Source organism: Aulonocara stuartgranti (genome assembly GCF_965226115.1).
Source record: "Aulonocara stuartgranti genome assembly, chromosome: 4".
NCBI lineage: Eukaryota > Metazoa > Chordata > Actinopteri > Cichliformes > Cichlidae > Aulonocara > Aulonocara stuartgranti.
Genome location: NC_138942.1, coordinates 38,779,995 through 38,799,868, shown reverse-complemented (window position 1 = coordinate 38,799,868; position 19,874 = coordinate 38,779,995). Strand labels below are relative to the sequence as shown.

General features: G+C 44.8%; 1 protein-coding gene across 3 annotated transcripts in view; it reads right to left on the bottom strand.

Annotated features, from left to right (window-relative positions):
• Positions 1-19,874, bottom strand: part of ap2a1 (adaptor related protein complex 2 subunit alpha 1) — a 38,748-nt gene that overhangs the window by 5,671 nt on the left and 13,203 nt on the right. The window contains exons 6-17 of one of the 3 annotated variants that reach the window (XM_082530458.1): positions 18,675-18,776; positions 16,610-16,869; positions 12,546-12,714; positions 12,290-12,427; positions 11,959-12,141; positions 11,397-11,494; positions 11,086-11,317; positions 10,809-10,997; positions 10,569-10,723; positions 8,293-8,355; positions 6,094-6,156; positions 3,456-3,538 (exon numbers count right to left, since the gene is read on the bottom strand). In XM_082530458.1, the coding sequence (XP_082386584.1) occupies positions 3,456-3,538; positions 6,094-6,156; positions 8,293-8,355; positions 10,569-10,723; positions 10,809-10,997; positions 11,086-11,317; positions 11,397-11,494; positions 11,959-12,141; positions 12,290-12,427; positions 12,546-12,714; positions 16,610-16,869; positions 18,675-18,776 (1,735 nt within the window). The remainder of the gene's footprint in view (positions 1-3,455; positions 3,539-6,093; positions 6,157-8,292; positions 8,356-10,568; positions 10,724-10,808; positions 10,998-11,085; positions 11,318-11,396; positions 11,495-11,958; positions 12,142-12,289; positions 12,428-12,545; positions 12,715-16,609; positions 16,870-18,674; positions 18,777-19,874) is intronic. The other 2 variants (XM_082530459.1, XM_082530460.1) reach the window with 2 other exon arrangements.

Here is a 19,874-nt window from a genome sequence, read left to right as displayed (position 1 = left end):
CCAGCACTGAACACCATAACCCCAGAGGTCCTCACCACTCAATCCCTACAGGGTCGCGTCCTCAGCCCCCTGCTGGACACCAACCATCATTGTCAAGCATGCTGAGATGCTTCCTATGACAGAGAGCTCTGCACTTCCAATGTGGCTGCTGGTCTAATGCACAAACAGCAAATAAAGAGGCTTGAGCCCAGAGGACACCACTGTGCTCAGGCTCATTTGTGATGGAGATAAGACAGCGTACAGGAAGGAGGGAGACAATCTGTCCCGCTGGTGCTCAGCAAGTCACCTGAAACTGAACTAAAAACAAAAGATCTTATGGTGGACTTCAGACAGCTTTCTCCCCACTCGTGATAAACGAGTCTGCTGCAGTCTCCACCTTCAGGTTTCTGCTAAACTCACAGCTGGACCCACAACACCAACTAGGGTGTTGGTGCCAGAGCCCAGCAGTGGCTGCATGTCCTCCCTGTCCTAAGGAAGAACAACCTGGAGCAGAAGCTGCTGCTGGCCTTCTACCAGTCCTCAGTAGAGAACATGCTGTCCTACTGCCTGGGTGTTTGGTATGCAGGGCCCTACTGAGGCCACGTGGAAGGTAAGTAACACTGTCCAAAGAAATCACTGGCCTCCATCTGCCACCCCTGGAGGCCATTGCTAGCTCCTCCTGTCTCAGGAAACCCAGCGTCATCACAGGAGACCCCTTACATCCCACCACCACCTGTTTGACTGCTGCCTTCATGACGGTGCCCCTGGTCATTTAGACCCCACACCTCCAGACTCTCAAACACCTTCTTCTCTGGCGACATTCAGCAAACAATGCCATGTTTGTGCTTTCTTAATGCCAGAGGTTTGGATTTCTGCAGCAGGTTGGCAGCTTTTGTGCACCATACACTAGGGCTGGGCGATATGGCCTAAAATTCATATCACGTTATAGTTTGAAGCACGTGCGGTAACGATATATTCTTTTCTTCTGTATAACGTATTTTCCACACTTAAATCGAGAGTGTGCCTTATGTATGACTTCTGGTTGTGCTTACTGACCTCGAACCAATTTGGGCAGAAATCTGTTAAAAAATGTTTTAGTACAGCTTTGATAAGCCGCGCTGCTTGATGGATCGTCAGAGCATTACGGCTGCCGTAGGGAGGAGCTTCACGGAGTAATCTGGGTCCTAAACTCCGTCATCTTCAGGTCCCAAAGTCAAACGAACACTGAGAGCTAAAAACTGTCTGAATTCTTTCATCTTTAATAAAATCATCAGCGTTGCTGCTTTACCAGGTGTAACAATTAAGTTTTACATCCATGAAAACAGAATTTACTACATTTAACGGAGTTAGAACTTAGCGGAAGTTAGCTCGCTAGTTTCCACCTAAACATTTCATATCATGTTCTGACTGAGATTTCTGAAACTAATTCAAACATACAGCTCTGCTGTCACTTCCAACATAAATGAAGACAGAAAACTAAACAGCAGTGACGTTTGTAGGGTTACTGACGTTGGGCTAGCTGGTATATAATGTTGTGCTACGTGATCGCTAGCGACACAGCTATGTTAGCATAACATTAGCACAGTGAAGCTGGAGGATGAAGCCAACTTTTTTTCCCACTCGATAAAAGTTAACGTGAGGGATTCTGGTGGTCAGGGACAAATGCAATCGCATAGCAGGATGCTGTACACGGGCCAAACTCCAGTCAGGAGAACAACTGAGATTATTCATCCACAATACGAGGTTAGTCATTAATATACTGCAACAACATGGGAACAGAGCAGCTGCCAGAGAATTCAACATTAATGAATCAATGTTACGGAAGTGAAGGAAACGCAGTTTTTGGCTTTCCCCATATTTCAGAAGTGCTTCATCTCTTTGCTGTGACTGTCGCCCGCCATCATTTGCAGATGATAATGGTTGTAGCCTGTCACTACCCGATCCGTACCGGAAACCCGATCAGTACCCCGCATGCGCAAATGTTACGTCACTTCCTCTCTTTGCCAACATTGCGACATTCAATATATTTGAATGATACGCGCCCAGTTAGCTCCTAGCATTTCTCAACAGCTCTGCCTCCTTTTCGACTGCCCGGGACATTTAAACAATGGATAATCCCTATACAAAGAAATTCATGCTTTTCTCCTCAACAGAGAGCGTCCCCCGATTGAGCAACAGCGCCGTAAAATAAGAAGAATGGCGCCTAATTACAGAGTTAATAATGCAGACTTTGTAATATCTCACGTGTAGATTCATCAGCCAGATTAAGTGTTTACTGACAATTGACAGTGATGGCGCACATCATCATCACTATTCCAACAATCCTCTCCTCACAGACAAGCATAAACACACTCGACTATCGCTAAATCAGATTTAACACACGTTTGTAATGACGCTAATTCAGTTTATAATAGGGTTTATTCGCTCGGTCAGCAGGTGGCGGTATCCTCGTACACTGGGGAGTAAACTGCCATTAAACGAACAGAAGAAGAAGAAAACATCTGCACATGCGCGGTACGGATCGGGTAGACGCGATTTGTACGGTCAGACTTTACACATGCGCAGTAAGGATCGGAGAGTCCTGATCCGTAACGTTCTTTTTATTTTTCGTTTTTGTCTACATTGTACTGAAATGCTTCATTATTGCAAACATTTTAAGATATACTTGTTATTCTTAACATCTTAACAGATACTCTGACCCATAACTATCGTAAAACGCTACGACCGGAAGTAGAAACCTTTCGCGCATGCGGGGTACCGATCGGGTTTCCGGTACAGATCGGGTAGTGACAATAGCCGCTGCGATGCTTTCGACCAAAACAGGCGCAGCTTCATGACATCATCAACATGCGCTATCGCGGTAGAGCGGTATAGTCAAAATCTCTATCGTTGGCCAAATTTATATGGTTTCTATCGTATATTGTTTATATCGCCCACCCCTACCATACAGCTCTGCACCCTGTGACCCTGGTCTTCCACTTTGTGGATGAGATCCTGGGGCTCCTGATCGTGCAAGATCTAGGAGGGGAAAACTCCTACTCACAATCTAGCTCGCTGCAGCAGTAATTCAAGTTCAGTGCGGATTCTTTCATAGATGTTGGTAAAGGCAGACTGAATTGATCTCATGTTGTCTGTGTGAGTGTGGCACTGAGACTGAAAACCCTTCATGAATGAAGAGGTGTGGCTCAGTACTTTGTCTCAAACTGTAAAATACTGGCAGCCTCCTGCAGCAGAGGCACCTGTGGTATACATTTGAAAATCTCTGCCTTTGAATTTGAGGTTGAGATTAGTGAGACTCACACTCACTCACTGCCTCCCCAGCAGGGTGATGACACCTCACAGCTTTTTACAGCTGAGGGGTAAGAGCTACACCACAATATAGCCATTCAAACATAATGAATTACTTGCTAAATCAGACATGTATTGGTAGGAAAAGGTATAAGAAGTAAGCAGAAAACCCCCAATGTAATACTCACCCAGATTCTGACGATACTCTGACTTGATGCCGATCTGCAGCAGCTGATTCTCAAACAAAACTCCGTTGTTTTTGCACACAAACCTGGGAGGGAGAAGACGAACAGTGAAATGACAAGAACAACATCCCTGCAGCTATTTGACAAAACTGGTCCTACTTAGATAATCAGCTATACAGTATTGTGCAAAAGCCTCTTTCTTATTTAAAATTGGAAAGAGATCTACTGATGGTACTTCTCAGCAACAACACGCAGCCCCAAACCATTAGAGCCTCCACTAGTTTAAAGAAGACGCTCTCTTTTCTACCTCTCTCCTGAGAACCCCGTATACACTGAGGATGATTTGAACCACAAACTTCCTGCTGCTACTGATATTCAGTCCAGTACTGGTAACTCGTTGGTGTAGAAATCCTATTTTATGCCTGTCAAACTGCTGTCTTTGGCATTTTTCATAGGCAACATACTGCAACAAGATAAAACCTAAGTCATGTGTACACAACATCAATCATAGGTTAATGTTAAAGAAGCAAAATCAAAATGTTCCTGTGAAAATGTTAGATGCAAGGAGTGGAAAGGAATGCTGCTAATGTCCACAGACAAACTTCCACAGGTCTTTAGAGACACCAAGTGGAAAAACCCAAAACAAACAAACACTATAAAGAGCTGGGGTTGGTTCAAGGCTTTTGCACAGTACTGCATCCTAATTTTGATATTTAGCAAGTAATTGACTCACCTCTGTGGGTGCAGTGATCTGTTAGCCACTGCTTTAATGTCAACATTCATCAAGTCACATAGATAGAATAAGATGGGATCAGATCTAACTTGGTTCCTTCAGTGAACACACGTACAGCACATATACGTTGGGATATCATGGCCCGGTGTGTTACGGCTGATGAGACCTCTACTCCTCCAAGAAACTTTATAGATCCAGTGATTTCAAACGGGAGTCACAAGCAACATCAGACAGTGAATGTTCCCCTGAGGGAAAGCAGATCCCACATCTGGGCTGCTACCACAGGGTGTGCCCTCCATTCCCTCACCAGGAAGCATGGCTGGCTGTCGGAGAAAGATGAACACTGCACTACAGCAGCAGAGTGAGACCCCTTTAACACAGGAGAAGAACATGTCCCACCCTGCCTCTAAGAGACCACTGTTGAATCTCCCATCCTACGACATGCTGGGCCCTCAAACGCTCACCTTTAACAGTGAACGTGGCCCGACAGTGATCACATAGGCCATCGTGCCCAACAATCAGAACATCGTTTACAAATGCAGACAGCACCCCAGCTTAACTGAGAGCGGTGGCGATGAAATGCAGCACTCCATGCTCAGACGTTTGACGCTGGCCGAGAACTGCAATCGGTAACCTGTAGCAACAGTTCGCAGCAACCACGGAGAGGAGGCACAAGCTGAAGCAGGTGAGCAACCAGCAGAACCCAGTGTGTCTGCAAGAAATGCATCACCTGCTTAGTTTAGTTTGGTTTAGACTGGGAGAGGAGTCCACAAGCATCTTTTTAGGGTCGAGTGCCGGAGCTTGTGATTAAGGCTTCAGGCCCAGTCAACTGTCTCCTAGCATAGACATCCACCAGGCAGAAGGGGCATGCCATCCAAAGAGAAACCCCACCTCTGAGGACAGGGGCGAACAGTCACCTCCTGGCCGGGGATGTCCTACCGCGAGGACGTCCCAGTGTAGACCCAGTACACACTGGAGAAATGACATCTATGGGCTGCTCTGGAAAACGATTCAGGTTAACCCCGAGGACGTGGCTGGAGAGAGGCAGGTCTGAGCTACCCTTCTTAAGCTGCTGCCCCTGCACACAGCTGAGTGGTGTTACCAGTTACTGAAGAATGTGATTAATGTTTCAAATGCCTTTGTTAAGACAGTTTTTGACATTATCCATTAAATGGTTCTCAAATTCAGTGCAATATTGGAGCGTTCTTAGCTTTACACGAGTCGGTCGAACTTTTTTCCCTCGTTTAGTCGACTAAGAAATGAGTCACCAGGAACATCTCTGGTATTGGTACACACCAGGTGTGTGAGACGACAGCAGAGATGACTAACAATAGCTAGCTAGCCCAGCTGGGCAGAGGGGTTCTGCTCCTCAGTGAGAACAGCCTAAGAACCGGCGACAAGTGATATACGTGCAGGCAGAGCCACACGTACGTCACTACAGGCATTAAAGAATATCCCATACTATATGCACTGTACCAAGTGAATCGCCTGAACGGGAACCACATATGTGTTAACCAAACAGTTACAAACTGTCTGATATCTGTTCTGCCACAGCTGAAAATGTTCAAAAATGACAGAAATAACCAAATAATCTTTTACAGGTTACCCTGACAAACGAAGGGGAATCAAATTAAACCGTTATTTTAAATATTGGAACTGGATCAGTACACAAGTGGCACTGTATGAATGATGTAATCAGAACTCTGTATTCAAATATACAGAATCCACACTGGAAAGTGGTATGAATCAGACTTAGTAGGGCCTCTAATGTACATGCTTTTTAAAAACAGCAGCAGAACTATGTAGAGCTGATATTTTAATTAAGTGTGCGGACTCTTTTTGACAAGGAATCAAACAATTTTATGCCGAGCTACAGCATGAAAATGTTTAGACACAGAAGAAGCTTACTTGTTAAGAAGTTCATCTGCCTCAGACAGAGGAGGAGCAGGATCCTCAGAGGGAGGAGCAGAGCTGGGAGGCCACAGGACAGGGCAAGGATGCAGGGACAGCCCAAGAACAAAGCAGGGATGGAAGCAGATAGGCAACAGGACAAATAAGGAATGAATGGGTAAGAGTGGAAATGGGAAATGAGAGCAACTCATTCAACACAGTAAACAGGAACGGTGTGATGAAAATTGGCAACAAGATAAAGATAAAGTAAAATGCAGAGCTGGTTAGTACAAGCACTTCACAGGTGAATGATACACACAGTGCAGAGTTCACCATGCACTCTGAATGTGCATCTGTGGTACAATACTCACACAGGCCCGCATCGAATAGCTCTATACTCACTGCTTAACACACGGGCCCACCGCTAAAGAAATAAGCAGGGCTTCAAGTAACGTTAAAGAAAACTAGGTGAACATCAGCACTAAACATGCATATTGTGCACATAAAATGTGATGCCATTAATGATGGTTTTAATGTGCGCACAATATTTGCCCCGCAGTTGCTAGACAGTGTTTCCATGTTTTTACAGTTGTAATGATCATCTACAGTCTGTTTAATGTTCTCCTACCAGTCAGGACTGCTGCTGTGCACAAGCATTCTGGGGGGGTTAAAGGTTATTACCAATAAGGTGCATCAACCACAGCAAAATATGAGACACTGTGGATCAATGGAGACACAATGCATTTGACTAAGATATCAGCTTCTGCTCCACTGAAAAACAAACGGGTGTCTGAAAGAACGATGGTGCTCTTACCCATCCAAATAAACTGACGGCAAATATATTTATAGCCCTTTTCCACTGGTACCTACTGAGCTCGGCGCGACGCAACTCTACTCGGCTGCAGTCGTTTTCCATTACAATCGAGTACCAAGTGCAGAGTTTGTGTGCGACACAAACACAACACAAAGCGATGGTGTACCTGCTGTTGGTGTGTGGCCTTGTGGCTCGGGGACCACGTTTTGTGTCATTGTTGGGTTAAAACATGGATGTTTTGTTTTTCATAAAGGAGTCGCTCTCTCTTATGACTCATTGTGCGACGCCACTTAGTGGCCAGTTGGATCAACACGACTCGACTGGTTTTCCATTACAACCCAGTAGTACCTTGTCTGCGTGCTTGTCGTCATAGTAACGTGTGTGCGTGTCCCACAGCACAATTAATATGCAACAAAGGTGGACGTCGAAGCGAATGCATACCTGCTGCTGGGTCTGTAGCTTTTCGTCACACTCGGGGAACACGCCGTCGTTTTCTGTAGCCGTTCTGATTTTTGTGAAAGCAACGCCAAGCAGGTACCAAAAAGTACCTGCTACCAGGTACTGTGACCTAATGGAAAACCCTGCAAACCGTGCCGAGTCGATTCCAGTAGGTAGTAATGAAAAAGGGCTGTAGGTACTAAAACAAAGTCCCTGGTACCACCTAATGGAAAAGCCTAAAGACCAAGTTGAGGTGAGCTGAGTACGGAAAAGGGCCGTGAGATACCCAGGGCTTCACAAACCTACAGGTTGAAAATAATATTAATAGTAAATGTACTAACAAAATCATCTTTTATAGATTAATCTGTAGCATTGTTATATTACTGTGATGCACCTGACAGGAGAAGCAGAGCAATAATTCAGGACCACAGCTCAGAGTGAGACCAGAAGCTTGATGGGATGGGCAGCAGCCAGACACCAGCAAGAAGCACTTTATCAGGACAGACTGACTGAACGAGTGTTTTTGCTGTGTGGTTTATCACAGAAGGAAAGCCCAGAAAAGAGGGCAGTGTGTTGTACTGACTACAGAGCTGTGGATCTGCTGCTCTCACTACTCCTGTGTGGACAGTGTTATATCGATCACCCACAATTTTAGACGAGCAACTACCAAATTGAATGCGGCCTTTGGCACTGTGTACGTGCCCTGTATGAAGCAGTGCAGACGGTTTACAGAGCACGTTCCCTGTAACGTGCTCCCTGCTGCTGCTGCTGCTACAAACCATGTGGCTGACAGCAGAAAAGTTTGCACTCAAAACAGCAAGTTTGACTAAGCTACTTCACTTACGTGCAACAAGTCACCTCCTCAGTAACATACATGTTAAAGACATTTTCAATGAAAAAAACAAAAGCCCGAGTTGCATCTTTTTAGCCAGTTCTAATTTTGTAGGTTACTACTGGTCCCTTACTCCGAGTCACCAGAACCCTCCACCAATAGGGAATCGGAGGTCTCAGTGGGCTGTTCCAGATCTCTGTCAGTGTCAATCATGGTGAAGGACAGGAGAAGACACGCATCCGTATCAAAACACACAGATGTGTAACCGCACAAACAGACACACACACACACAAACACAGGGGAATGGAGAGAAGGGAAAGAGAAAAAGACGAAAGACAGTCACATACATAGCAAGATTAAAAAAAGCAGACCTGCCAACCTTGAAGCTCATACCGAGTCCATCGTCTCCGTTTGCCACAGATCAGAAACGCTGCGATCCAACTGTGACTCGACTTCTTACGTTTCTTAAAGCTTTTTCTTAAAGATAGTGGGCTGACCCACTACGGATCATGTGCTCCATTTACATGAGCCAAAGCATGAAGGCGTGGCTTATCATCACCAGAGGTTGCAGGTGAAACAATTATGAGAGCCTGGCTCACACCATCATGTGCCCTGTTGAGATCACGTGACTGCAACAGTGAGTGGGGGTTGGAAGGGATCTCAGAACTGGATTATAGACGGCAGACGGCTGGTGTCGTAAGCCCCGCCCTCTGTTCAAAGATGGTCGTTCACAGTGGACATGCATGGCCTCTTTCAAACCATCTGCCTTCTCAGAATGTGAACCCTGGCACCCTTGGAAGAGTGACCTTTGACCTTAAGATGCCGATGTAGTCGAGCCTTGTGCTATCCAGGTGGCTCTTCTATGTTGTGCCATGTGTTTGTGGCACTCCTCGTGTGCTGCACTGCGTACCCCATGTTGCGTAGCTAGTGTTTGGGAGGTGTGTTTGTTGTCTGAGGGTGTGGCTGAGTTTGAAGTGCACCAGGATGCCTCCTGACTTTCTCTGCTAAACCTACATGACAATGTCCTTCCGTTGTCCTTCCATTTCTCCCTCGTTAATGTCAGACCTCGTTTCTTGTCCGTCTTCTTTGATTTGATGGAGCCCCAGTTTGTGGACCTTATTGGTGAAGTCAGAGTTTTTGATGTAGTGGGGCGTGTTCCTCACCATGGGAGCTGGGATGGTGGTGAGGTGCTTGGAAGCGTTGTAGGTGGCTGAGTATACACTGCTAATAATTGAGTGGGACGACTTCTTTGTGAACCCTAAAGGTCCAGCCACCCTTTCACTGAAACAGTTTCTGACAAGACTTCGCCAACGTGGACCAGCTAAAGGTCCAGATGCATCTTTCAGGGCTTTGCATTTGTTAAGGGTTTGACTTTCTTTTATCTCCTACAGTTTTCTTGCTATACATTCAAAATAAAAACCCACTGCCTACGTCACACGCTACAGTTCAGCCTTATGATACCAATATACCTGCTGACAGTGCGGTGCTTTTAACAGTTAGGAACACAACAAGTAATCATAGTATTTCACAGCACAATACATGTTATGGCCTGAGCAGTCAAAGAACGAACTTTTCTTTGAGAGCCAAACCTGAAGCAGTACATATTTACTCTTTGAGGAAACGCCTGTGCTTTTATCTCATGCTATACCAATCATTAACATCAACAGCGGCTCTCAAAGAAAAACCAGTCATCAACAAAGAGACGTTGGACCGCAGCATCAGATACAACATCCAACTACAAATGTCTTCAGGTTGGCAGGTCCATATAAGACAAAGAGAGCAAAGTAAGACAGAGTGACCGGTGACAACATGAACAGACTGTAACTACCTGCATCGTAGTTGAAAAGCACAAACACAGCTCCACAACCATCTTACATTCACCACACAGTAAAGAAACAGCAAAGTTTGCCAGTGATGTTTGAGACAGTCCAGTATGAGTCAGTCTTACAGTGTTGTTCCTTTTAGCTCTGCTGCACTTCAGTCATTTTTAACCTCCAGGTACATTTGTGCACAGAACAAACCTGCTTTCTAGCTGAAGCTAACTTTGTTCCACGCTGGGCCCTGCACTACGATGCAAACGTGCACCTTTGTCTGATCGGTGCAGTCTAAGCTGTTTCTATCTTATGGCTGGTTCACCACTGCACACAAATGAAATTGTATGAAAACAGATGTTACTTTGAGCTGTTACTGTGATGTCCCACAATCACCACACACGAGTGTTTGTAATGTTAGTCCTAACGACCAAAGCTGATGATTATTCTTAGTTCACAGGGTGCTGACTTTGAGCAGCTGGTTTTAGTTTCATTTCCTTTTCACACAGCTCTGCAGGCTCACAGCTTCTGTACAGCCACCCATACTGGACTTGACTAAAAGCTTAGTTCAAGAGTTCATCAAGACATGAACTTTCACCTCAGGAAGCCGTCGTCATTCACAGCAGCAGAAGGTGCAGCAGGCCCTGAATCAGAGAACACGTCCACGAGTAGGCTGCCAGCATTGGTCTGAGCAGCACCGACGGGAGCAGCAGAGCGAATTCCCAGCAGGTCTGCTGATGGTGACGGGGTGGACTGGAAACCAGGAATGTTGTATTAAATGGAAAACATAAGAAAAGCTGAGAGTTTTGCAAACAAAGACTAGAGAAAGCGTGCTTACAGCATTAGATGCAGCCATGGCTGCTGTGTCTGGGCCCCGGTCGGCCCCTCCATTCAACTCCCCAGCCTCTCGTTTGCTATCATCCAGCTCTGTCACAGAGACGGCTCCTGGGCCCTTCTTCTTCTTCAGCTTGGCCAGAATGGAAGACTCCCTCTCTGGAAAGGGAGGCATCTCCTCTAAGACGGTGGCCTGAAGGGGAAACGCATGTTGTGGGTTACCTTAGCCAAGCAGCCCTGACCATTAACATAATGTCGTTTTATCATTGGTGAGAACTAACCAAGACATCGGTGCTCGCAATCGAAGAAAGCTTGAGATACTCGACAGCACGCTGTTGCAGTTCCACATCAGAGTTGCGGATCTGGCTGTCACAGCGCAGCACCTCTTGGATGGTGGCCTTGGTCTCTGGGAACAGGTTGATAAACTTGATGTAGGCCGACAGCAGCAGTGCACGAGTGGGCACCGAGCACAGGTGGAACTTGGAATGAAGAAGGTTGAACTGGACCAGGGGGCTAGATGACAGGGAGACGGGCTTATTACCCAGCATTTCGACTGTCGACTTGTTACCTTATCAGATTAAAACCACCTTACCTGGAGCGTGGGTCACCAGCAATCAGGTTCCCAAACTCTCCAAGAATGTAGCCTCCTACTTTCACCATGTTCTCATGACAGGCAGGGGCTTGCAAAGCCTGGAACACAAAGGTTTAGTGGTTTTCCTGAAACGGATCACTGAAACAACCTTCTTTAGGATTAAAGTATTTTTCGACTTTAGGCCACGTTTGCTTTTGCTCACATCTCCTTCAGTTCTTACTGTTGACATTCAGACGCTTGAGGACAACCACTGCTGTTGCAGACAAGATAAAAACACTGCTATCACATATATGAATCAATTAACCAAAGGTAAACACACTCAAACCGTGGTGTGTGTGCTCCTGAGCAGCTATATTATTCATATATGAAAGTCTGAAGAGCCAAACCAGAGTGTGAGACTAATGTCCAAAAACAAAGTTTGAATGTAAAGAAGGAAAAACTCTTCTTAGTGAAACATCGGGCTGCAGAAGAGCTGTCCCAATAAAACACTTCCGAACCATCTTCCAACTACAAGCTCTCTCTATTCACCTCCACAACATTTCGAGGGTTCATGAAGCAGTACCTCAAAGACCGTTTTGGCAGCGTAGCCTTGCACATCGTCTCGGTTGATGACAATCTGAATGACGCGGTACCACACCTCCTCGCTGACGTAGTCCCCAGCAATGCGAATGAGGTTGAGGATAGTGTCTACATACCAGGAGTAGTCCACGGCATATTTCTCTGCCAGTATGGCCACTTTCAGCACCTGAAACAGCAAAGTCAAAACTGGTTCATCTGTTCAAAGCTGACAGAGTGGATCAGGACTCACCACTCACGTGTTTTCTGTAATGGTGCTAAGTGTTACCCCAGGCCTGGCATAAACAGCATTTGCTTGCACAGTGACTCACACCTACCATTTCCTCTCTGATGGAGTAATCTGCCGTTTCCAAGTAGCTGAGCATCTCCGCTACGATCTGTTTGGCGTTGCTGCGATCACACATGGCATACAACAGATCGGCCGCTCGCTGTCGCACACTCACGTCCCTCTCAGTCTGCAGAAGCACGGACAAACAATAAGAAGAGGAACACTGAGCGCCAACAGTCCGCTACACCAGTGATGGTGTGTGTCTTTGTGAAGGTAAGCATTCATTCTTAAATGTGAGGCGTCACCTTCAGGGCATTGATAACGGTCTCGATGTGCGTCTTGACCGCTTCGTGGGAAAACTCAGAGCTGGCCAGCGTACACATGCTCTCCAAAGCCAGGTAGCGCAGGTTCGTCTCTCTGTGCTGCAAGAACTGACCCAGCTGGTTGCAGGCTCGTACCAGGAGGTTTGGCTCGCTGAGTAGGAGACAGAAAAACTCCCTTCACTGACAGCCTGGTACAGTTCTGAGCAGCCAGTTAGCACAGAGTCATGGTTTGTGTCCGTTTTGGTTTTAAGGTGACGACTCGACCACCACGCTGCTGCTTCTAAGGTACTATAGACCAGCGGTGCCCAACCCCCGGGTCAGGGCCCGGTCCGTGAGTCGTTTGGTACCGGGCCGCGAGAGCTGAGGCTCCGCTGTGAAATTCATGGTTTTCAGGGTTTTTATCGTTAACTCGGTTCCCCTGGGTCTTTCCCGTGTTGTAGTTGTGCGTCTTATTTTGAAAGAAGTATTTACGTGTTACCATAGCGACCAGAGAGCATTAAGGGGCAGAGAGGAGGACGTTACTCTCAGTGTTGTTGAAGCATTTGAGGAGCACGCTGCTAGCTCAGGCGGTAGAGCAGGTCATCCACTGATCGGAAGGTTGGTGGTTCGATTCCTGGCTTCCCCCAGTCTGCATGCCAAATATCCCTGGGCAAGATACTAACCCCAAATTGCTCTCCGATGCATCCATCGGAGTGTGAATGTGTGTGAATGTTAGCTATGAAGCACTTAGAAAGATGCGATTGTGTGAATGGGTGAATGCACAGGTTGTGTGAAGCTTTGAGTGCTCAGATGAGTAGAAAAGCACTATATAAGAACCAGTTCATTTACCCTTTACCAATAAAGTTACACAATTACTCAGTTAATTTGTTTATTATGATATTTTCAAAATACCACAGTTTTTATCTTGGTCGTATTTATTTTGTCGTATTTATCCGCCTTAAAGGCCGGTCTGTGGTGCATTAAAGACAGCTGCTGTAGACTATAGAGAACTGATGATTTTCACTCAGCATAGGCATCATCTTTAACTTCTACGTATGTAACGTTGTTAAATAACTGCGCAGAATAATATAAAACCTCTATGAATATACCATAAAGAAAGACTTAATCAGAACGTGGGGCTTTAAACCTGCTTCACACATACAGAGGACCAGACCATGACTGTACAGAGGTTCATCTACATATTTCTGTCTTACGATAAGAGGAAGAAGGGCAGTTCTAACAGTGTGCCATCCTTAGTAGTAGTAAATGTAAGAAATCTGTCAGCAGGGTTTAAATGAGAAGAAATCAGATTAACATTGTCCATTCAATGTTTTCTGAAGTGAAGAAGCTGCTTGGATGAGAAATGAAACATTCTGGGCTTTTCTATAGTACGCTGTGGAAACTGTCATTTAATTGTTTATCTATTAATGAATTACTTTGGTGTCGTTTGGTTACTGGAGGAGGAAAAGTTAAGAAAAACACATTTTAAAGTCTCACATGTCTGCCCAGAGCAGTCCAGCAGTCTGGGCTGGAGTCTGTGGGCTGAGTCGGACCCCCGGGCATACATCTCACACCCCTGTTCTAGCAGACCCTGTGCACACCCACCTGGGAGGAGATCCCCCGGACACCACCTGTTGTCTCATTAGGAGCATGCCCCATCGTTGTTAGGCATGCATGTCAGCACACGAGGGCCAAACACATTACCATGTAACATGTGAAAAAGGACTAGTATGCCATTTCTTCACTGGCTTTGTGGGTTGTGTATATATTACCTTTATCATGTTCTTTAGTGGTATGGATTCTCTTTGTATTCATAAAGTAGTCGTACTATAATTCTTACTAAAAATATCACTATTAGATGTATTAGTAAAAAGTACTCCCCTTAATGAACAATACATAAATAATAACTGTACCTCAGACTCACAGGGCCCAAAGTGTGAGTGAGAGTGAGTCAGTGAGAGATGCACAGAACAATTTCAGGATGTATCCATGCTGGTCAAATTTAGAGGGTTTGCAGTTGTTACAGGCTGTGAATGTGCTGAGGAGATGATCTGCGTTTACGTGTGTGTTGTGATGTAAATAAATATCGTATTTTGCTTTAAAGAAAATAGTTGTCGATACTTTCGTTTTGGGATTATTTTTGTGGAAGCCCGTATTAGTCTTTTTTTATGAGTTCGCCCTCCTTAAGAGCAGTGAGCTTGGGGGCCCTTTTTCCCTTATTTCTATTTTTCCTGAGTTGCACGCCGGTTGCCTAGGCCGGGGTGTAACATTAGTGCTACATTAGAGTTAAAATAGTGTCACATTAGTGTCACATTAGAGTCACATTAGAGTCACATTAGAGTCACATTAGTGCTACATTAGAGTTAAAATAGTGTCACATTAGAGTTACATTAGAGTTACATTAGAGTCACATTAGTGCTACATTAGAGTTAAAATAGTGTCACATTAGAGTTACATTAGAGTTACATTAGTGTCACATTAGAGTTACATTAGTGCTACATTAGAGTTACATTAGAGCTACATTAGAGTTACATTAGAGCTACATTAGTGCTACATTAGAGTTACATTAGTGCTACATTAGAGTTAAAATAGTGTCACATTAGTGCTACATTAGAGTTAAAATAGTGTCACATTAGTGTCACATTAGTGCTACATTAGAGTTACATTAGTGCTACATTAGAGTTAAAATAGTGTCACATTAGTGTCACATTAGTGCTACATTAGTGCTACATTAGAGTTAAAATAGTGCTACATTAGTGTTACATTAGTGCTACATTAGAGTTACATTAGTGCTACATTAGAGTTAAAATAGTGTCACATTAGTGTCACATTAGTGCTACATTAGAGTTAAAATAGTGCTACATTAGAGTTACATTAGTGCTACATTAGAGTTAAAATAGTGTCACATTAGTGTCACATTAGTGCTACATTAGTGCTACATTAGAGTTAAAATAGTGCTACATTAGTGTTACATTAGTGCTACATTAGAGTTACATTAGTGCTACATTAGAGTTAAAATAGTGTCACATTAGTGTCACATTAGTGCTACATTAGTGCTACATTAGAGTTAAAATAGTGCTACATTAGTGTTACATTAGTGCTACATTAGAGTTACATTAGTGCTACATTAGTGTCACATTAGTGTCACATTAGTGCTACATTAGAGTTAAAATAGTGCTACATTAGTGTTACATTAGTGCTACATTAGAGTTACATTAGTGCTACATTAGAGTTAAAATAGTGTCACATTAGTGTCACATTAGTGTCACATTAGTGTCACATTAGAGCTACATTAGAGTTAAAATAGTGCTACATTAGTGTTACATTAGTGCTACATTAGAGTTACATTAGTGCTACATTAGAGTTAAAATAGTGTCACATTAGTGTCACATTAGTGTTACATTAGAGTTACATTAGTGCTACATTAGTGCTACATTAGAGTTAAAATAGTGTCACATTAGTGTCACATTAGTGTCACATTAGTGCTACATTAGTGCTACATTAGTGCTACATTAGAGTTAAAATAGTGTCACATTAGTGCTACATTAGTGCTACATTAGAGTTAAAATAGTGTCACATTAGTGTCACATTAGTGCTACATTAGTGCTACATTAGAGTTACATTAGAGTTACATTAGAGTTACATTAGTGCTACATTAGAGTTAAAATAGTGTCACATTAGTGTCACATTAGAGTTACATTAGTGCTACATTAAAGTCACATTAGTGTCACATTAGTGTTACAGCTCATCTTCTCTGCTGGGTGTTTAACAAGCAACACTGATGGTGCCACAGGAAACTTATCGATGACGAGCTTTGCTGGCTCACCTGTCAGAACTGGAGTCACTTACACCAGAATGTGTTACAAACATACACAGGTAGACTGCATGCACACACATCAGTAATTACACACTTATTTACAGTGTCATTACAGCATGAGCAGCACAGGCTGGCAGCCGACTGCACTTAGATTAAATGTGTGGCGCGAGTTAGCGTGCATTCTTTAAACTCGAGTGATAACAGTTCATTTCAATAATAAGTCAGTGAGGATGCTACAGACAGTACTCACCTGTCATAGTGGATGATAAGTGAAATAGCCTCAAACAGGATGGCATTTTTAGCATTTGAGTGCTGCACCTTCTTTGACTTTGGTGGCTCCTGGGCCTTATTAAGAATGGTCTCCAGACACTCTACCAGACGGCCCTTGACAGCACCATCTTCTGGTGGAGGGTAACACTGCAGCAAGCGCAACAGCTTGCAGGAAAGCCAGGGTGCCGGCACAAAATAGTAGGTGTAATCCTGCAGATCGGTGGAGGCTGACGAAACGATCTGGAGAACAAACAGTATTTATCATTGAGATGAAACCGTCTGCAGAGCATCTGTGTGGAAGCCTGCTCTCAACCGTGCAGTAAAACCTTGGGCCCTGTAACAGCAGAACCTTCCCGGTCGAACCCACTGGCTGGCCTTTCTGTGTGGAGTGTGGCTCCCCCCACAGTCCAAACACCGTCAGTGGTTCCCAAACTTTTTTTCCTAGGCCCCCTTTGTTTTACAAGAACAACCCCCCCCCCCCCGCACAAACACATCCTCCAACCACACACGCCCATATTTTGCCCCGTTGCGGTTTATTTCACACCTCAAACATTTAGTAAACACATAAGCAAATACAAGTAAACTGCAATAAATTACAGGTAGTAATAAAATAAACTACTAACTCTTTTACGCTGCGTCCGCACCTACACGGGTGTTTTTGAACACGCAGCTGTTTCGTCCACGTAAACGGTGTTTCGAATCACCAAAAACTGAGATTTTTTAAAACTCCTTTTTTTGCGTTTACGTGTGAACGAGGAATACAGAGTTCGTCACGCAACGTCAAAGCTATGTGCCTTTTTCACGTCACGCTGTGGCCACGTTATTGTTTACATGAGATGAATTGCAGAATGACAGATAGAGACGAAATACTGTTAATCTGACTGTCTGCAGATTTACACGCAGTTACTGTCCCTCCATTACAAAGGCAGAGGCGTCACGGTGTCATTATTTTACATGTAGTTGTTTTTTTTCCTGTGTAATAATATTCAACATTGCATCAATACATTTTTCAAAAAAATGCTTCTCTGTGCAAAATAGGTTTAAAAACAAACAGCTGTGGGATCCTGTTTGTCCGTGATTTGAACCGGGGAACAAACTGTGGCAGGATCAGCCTGATGTTATTTGTATCCCGCTGTAACTTGATTTAAACAGCCCAGCGCTGCTCCCGACGAAGGAAAGACCAATCCTGCAGGGAGACCTACCTCGGCACCTGTGCAGGTGAAGCCAAAGGGCAGATTTGCTTCACCATATTTTCTAGTCTTTGGCTTGGAATGAAGTTGGTTTGGAAACATATTCAGCAATGCTTCATCTCCTGCTTTGTGTTTGTGTGGGCGCCCCGTGCTAGCAGTGTCCAAGCGTTTTTGGGTTTTTTCCCTTTTCATACCGCACCCACCCCTGCAATGGCTCTGGGCCCCCCCTAGGGGGCGCGCCCCACACTTTGGGAAGCTCTGGGTTAAGTGGTGATTGTAAATTGGTGCGAATGTGCGGTGTGAGTGGTTGTCTGCCTCTCTGTGTTAACTCGTGACAAACTAACCACGAGTTGGGATCTTCTCCTAACTGATTTATGAATGCAGCACTGTTGATTTGGATCTGCTGTGCAACACCATCGAGAAGCTGCTGGTTCATTCAGCTCTGCAGGTGGAGGGTGCCTTTCTGCTACTACTGATGGAGAAGTGTACACGGCATATTTGAACAACAAACAGGAATAAATGAAGGATAAAAAACCAGTGTGTGTTTTTCACCCCTCTTATTCACCAAACGCTGTGTATTAAATATCCCAGATATCCATGTGGATTTACTGTGCAGGAGGCCATAGTCTGTCTGTGTATTTATCTGGGAGGCTGCCTTGTTTCTTTGCGAGTAGAAAGAAGAAGCGGCTTAAATGTAACGGCCAGTCAGCGGGTCCAACCCTGCAGGTTCAGCTTCAACACGTGACTGACTCGGTACATCTGGGAATCCTGAGCTAACACCGAGACTAATGAGCAGCATCAACAGTGAGAGTTACAAACATGAACATTTTACATACAATTGTTTCTGACACTCACCCTGCTGAGGCGGGAGACGGCGAGGGAAACGCACGTCTTAAACTCGTCTGGATTCTTCTGGCTCAGGCAGGTGATGAGGGAGATGGCTGCTGTCACTACACCCTAACCCCACCCACAAAGAGAAAATGAGTAACCGCACCGATTCATCACAGCGGAGACAACTGGTACATCACAACATGTTTCAGTGGCTCATTGAAAAACAGACAAATGCAGGCAGAAAATTTAATCATGTGAAAACAAAGTGCAGGACTCTGAAGTGTTACAGGGTTCATTCAGTCATTGTTCTCATTATTCTACAGTTAAAACGTTCCGGTAAAAACAAATACCACCGCTGCTTTGGCGCCTATACAGACTTATGCTGAGTCACTAACCCAGTTCAATTTATATTGTACCAAGTCTGAACAACAGCTGCCTCAACAGAGTTCATATCAGAAGATAAAAAAGCTACAATATCAGAAGGAAACCCAACGATCGCCCTGTGAAAAGGCACTTGGCGATAGTGGGAAGGACAAACTCCCTTTTGACAGACAGAACCCTCCGGCAGAGCCAGGCTCAGGCAGGGACAGACATCCACCCTGTCGGTCGGGTGAGGGGAATAAACTGGCCAGAAGGAAAACTACAGGGGATGTACAAGGATGTACCGTCCACTCGGTTCCTTAAGGAGCCTTTTTGTGTTGTTTGGCTAGCGGCACTGAAACAGCTGTGATGTTCGTTTTAGTGAAGCTCTTTATGAATGAGAAGAGTGTGGAGGAGAGCCTGGTCAGGTGACAGGATGGAGTCAGGAACAGATTTTTCCTGGTGTGGCCAGATGTACGAGCGGCACAATCGGCTGCTGCGATCAGCTCCATCTCATGAACAGAACAATCTTTCTTTTTCCAAGAACATCACACCACAAACAGAACTATGATTCTTAGCAAATGCCATCAGCACGTCTGCAGGGAAAGTAGGTTTGTGTGTGTGATGGGGTGATGGAGTAAGACCTCCCCAAACACCAGCAGCTGTTTGGCTGTGCTTGGGTTACTATAAAAGTGATCGCTTAGACTGATTTTGGTTTCCTTATATCCCACCGAGTTATGGTTCTGTCACTAGTTAGCTAACATAAACAAATCTAAGTGTATGTTACCATCAACCAGCCAACCCGATGAAGTCACGCTCAGCACTGGCACAAGATGGCGCTCAACATGTTTGAAAGCCTTTAAG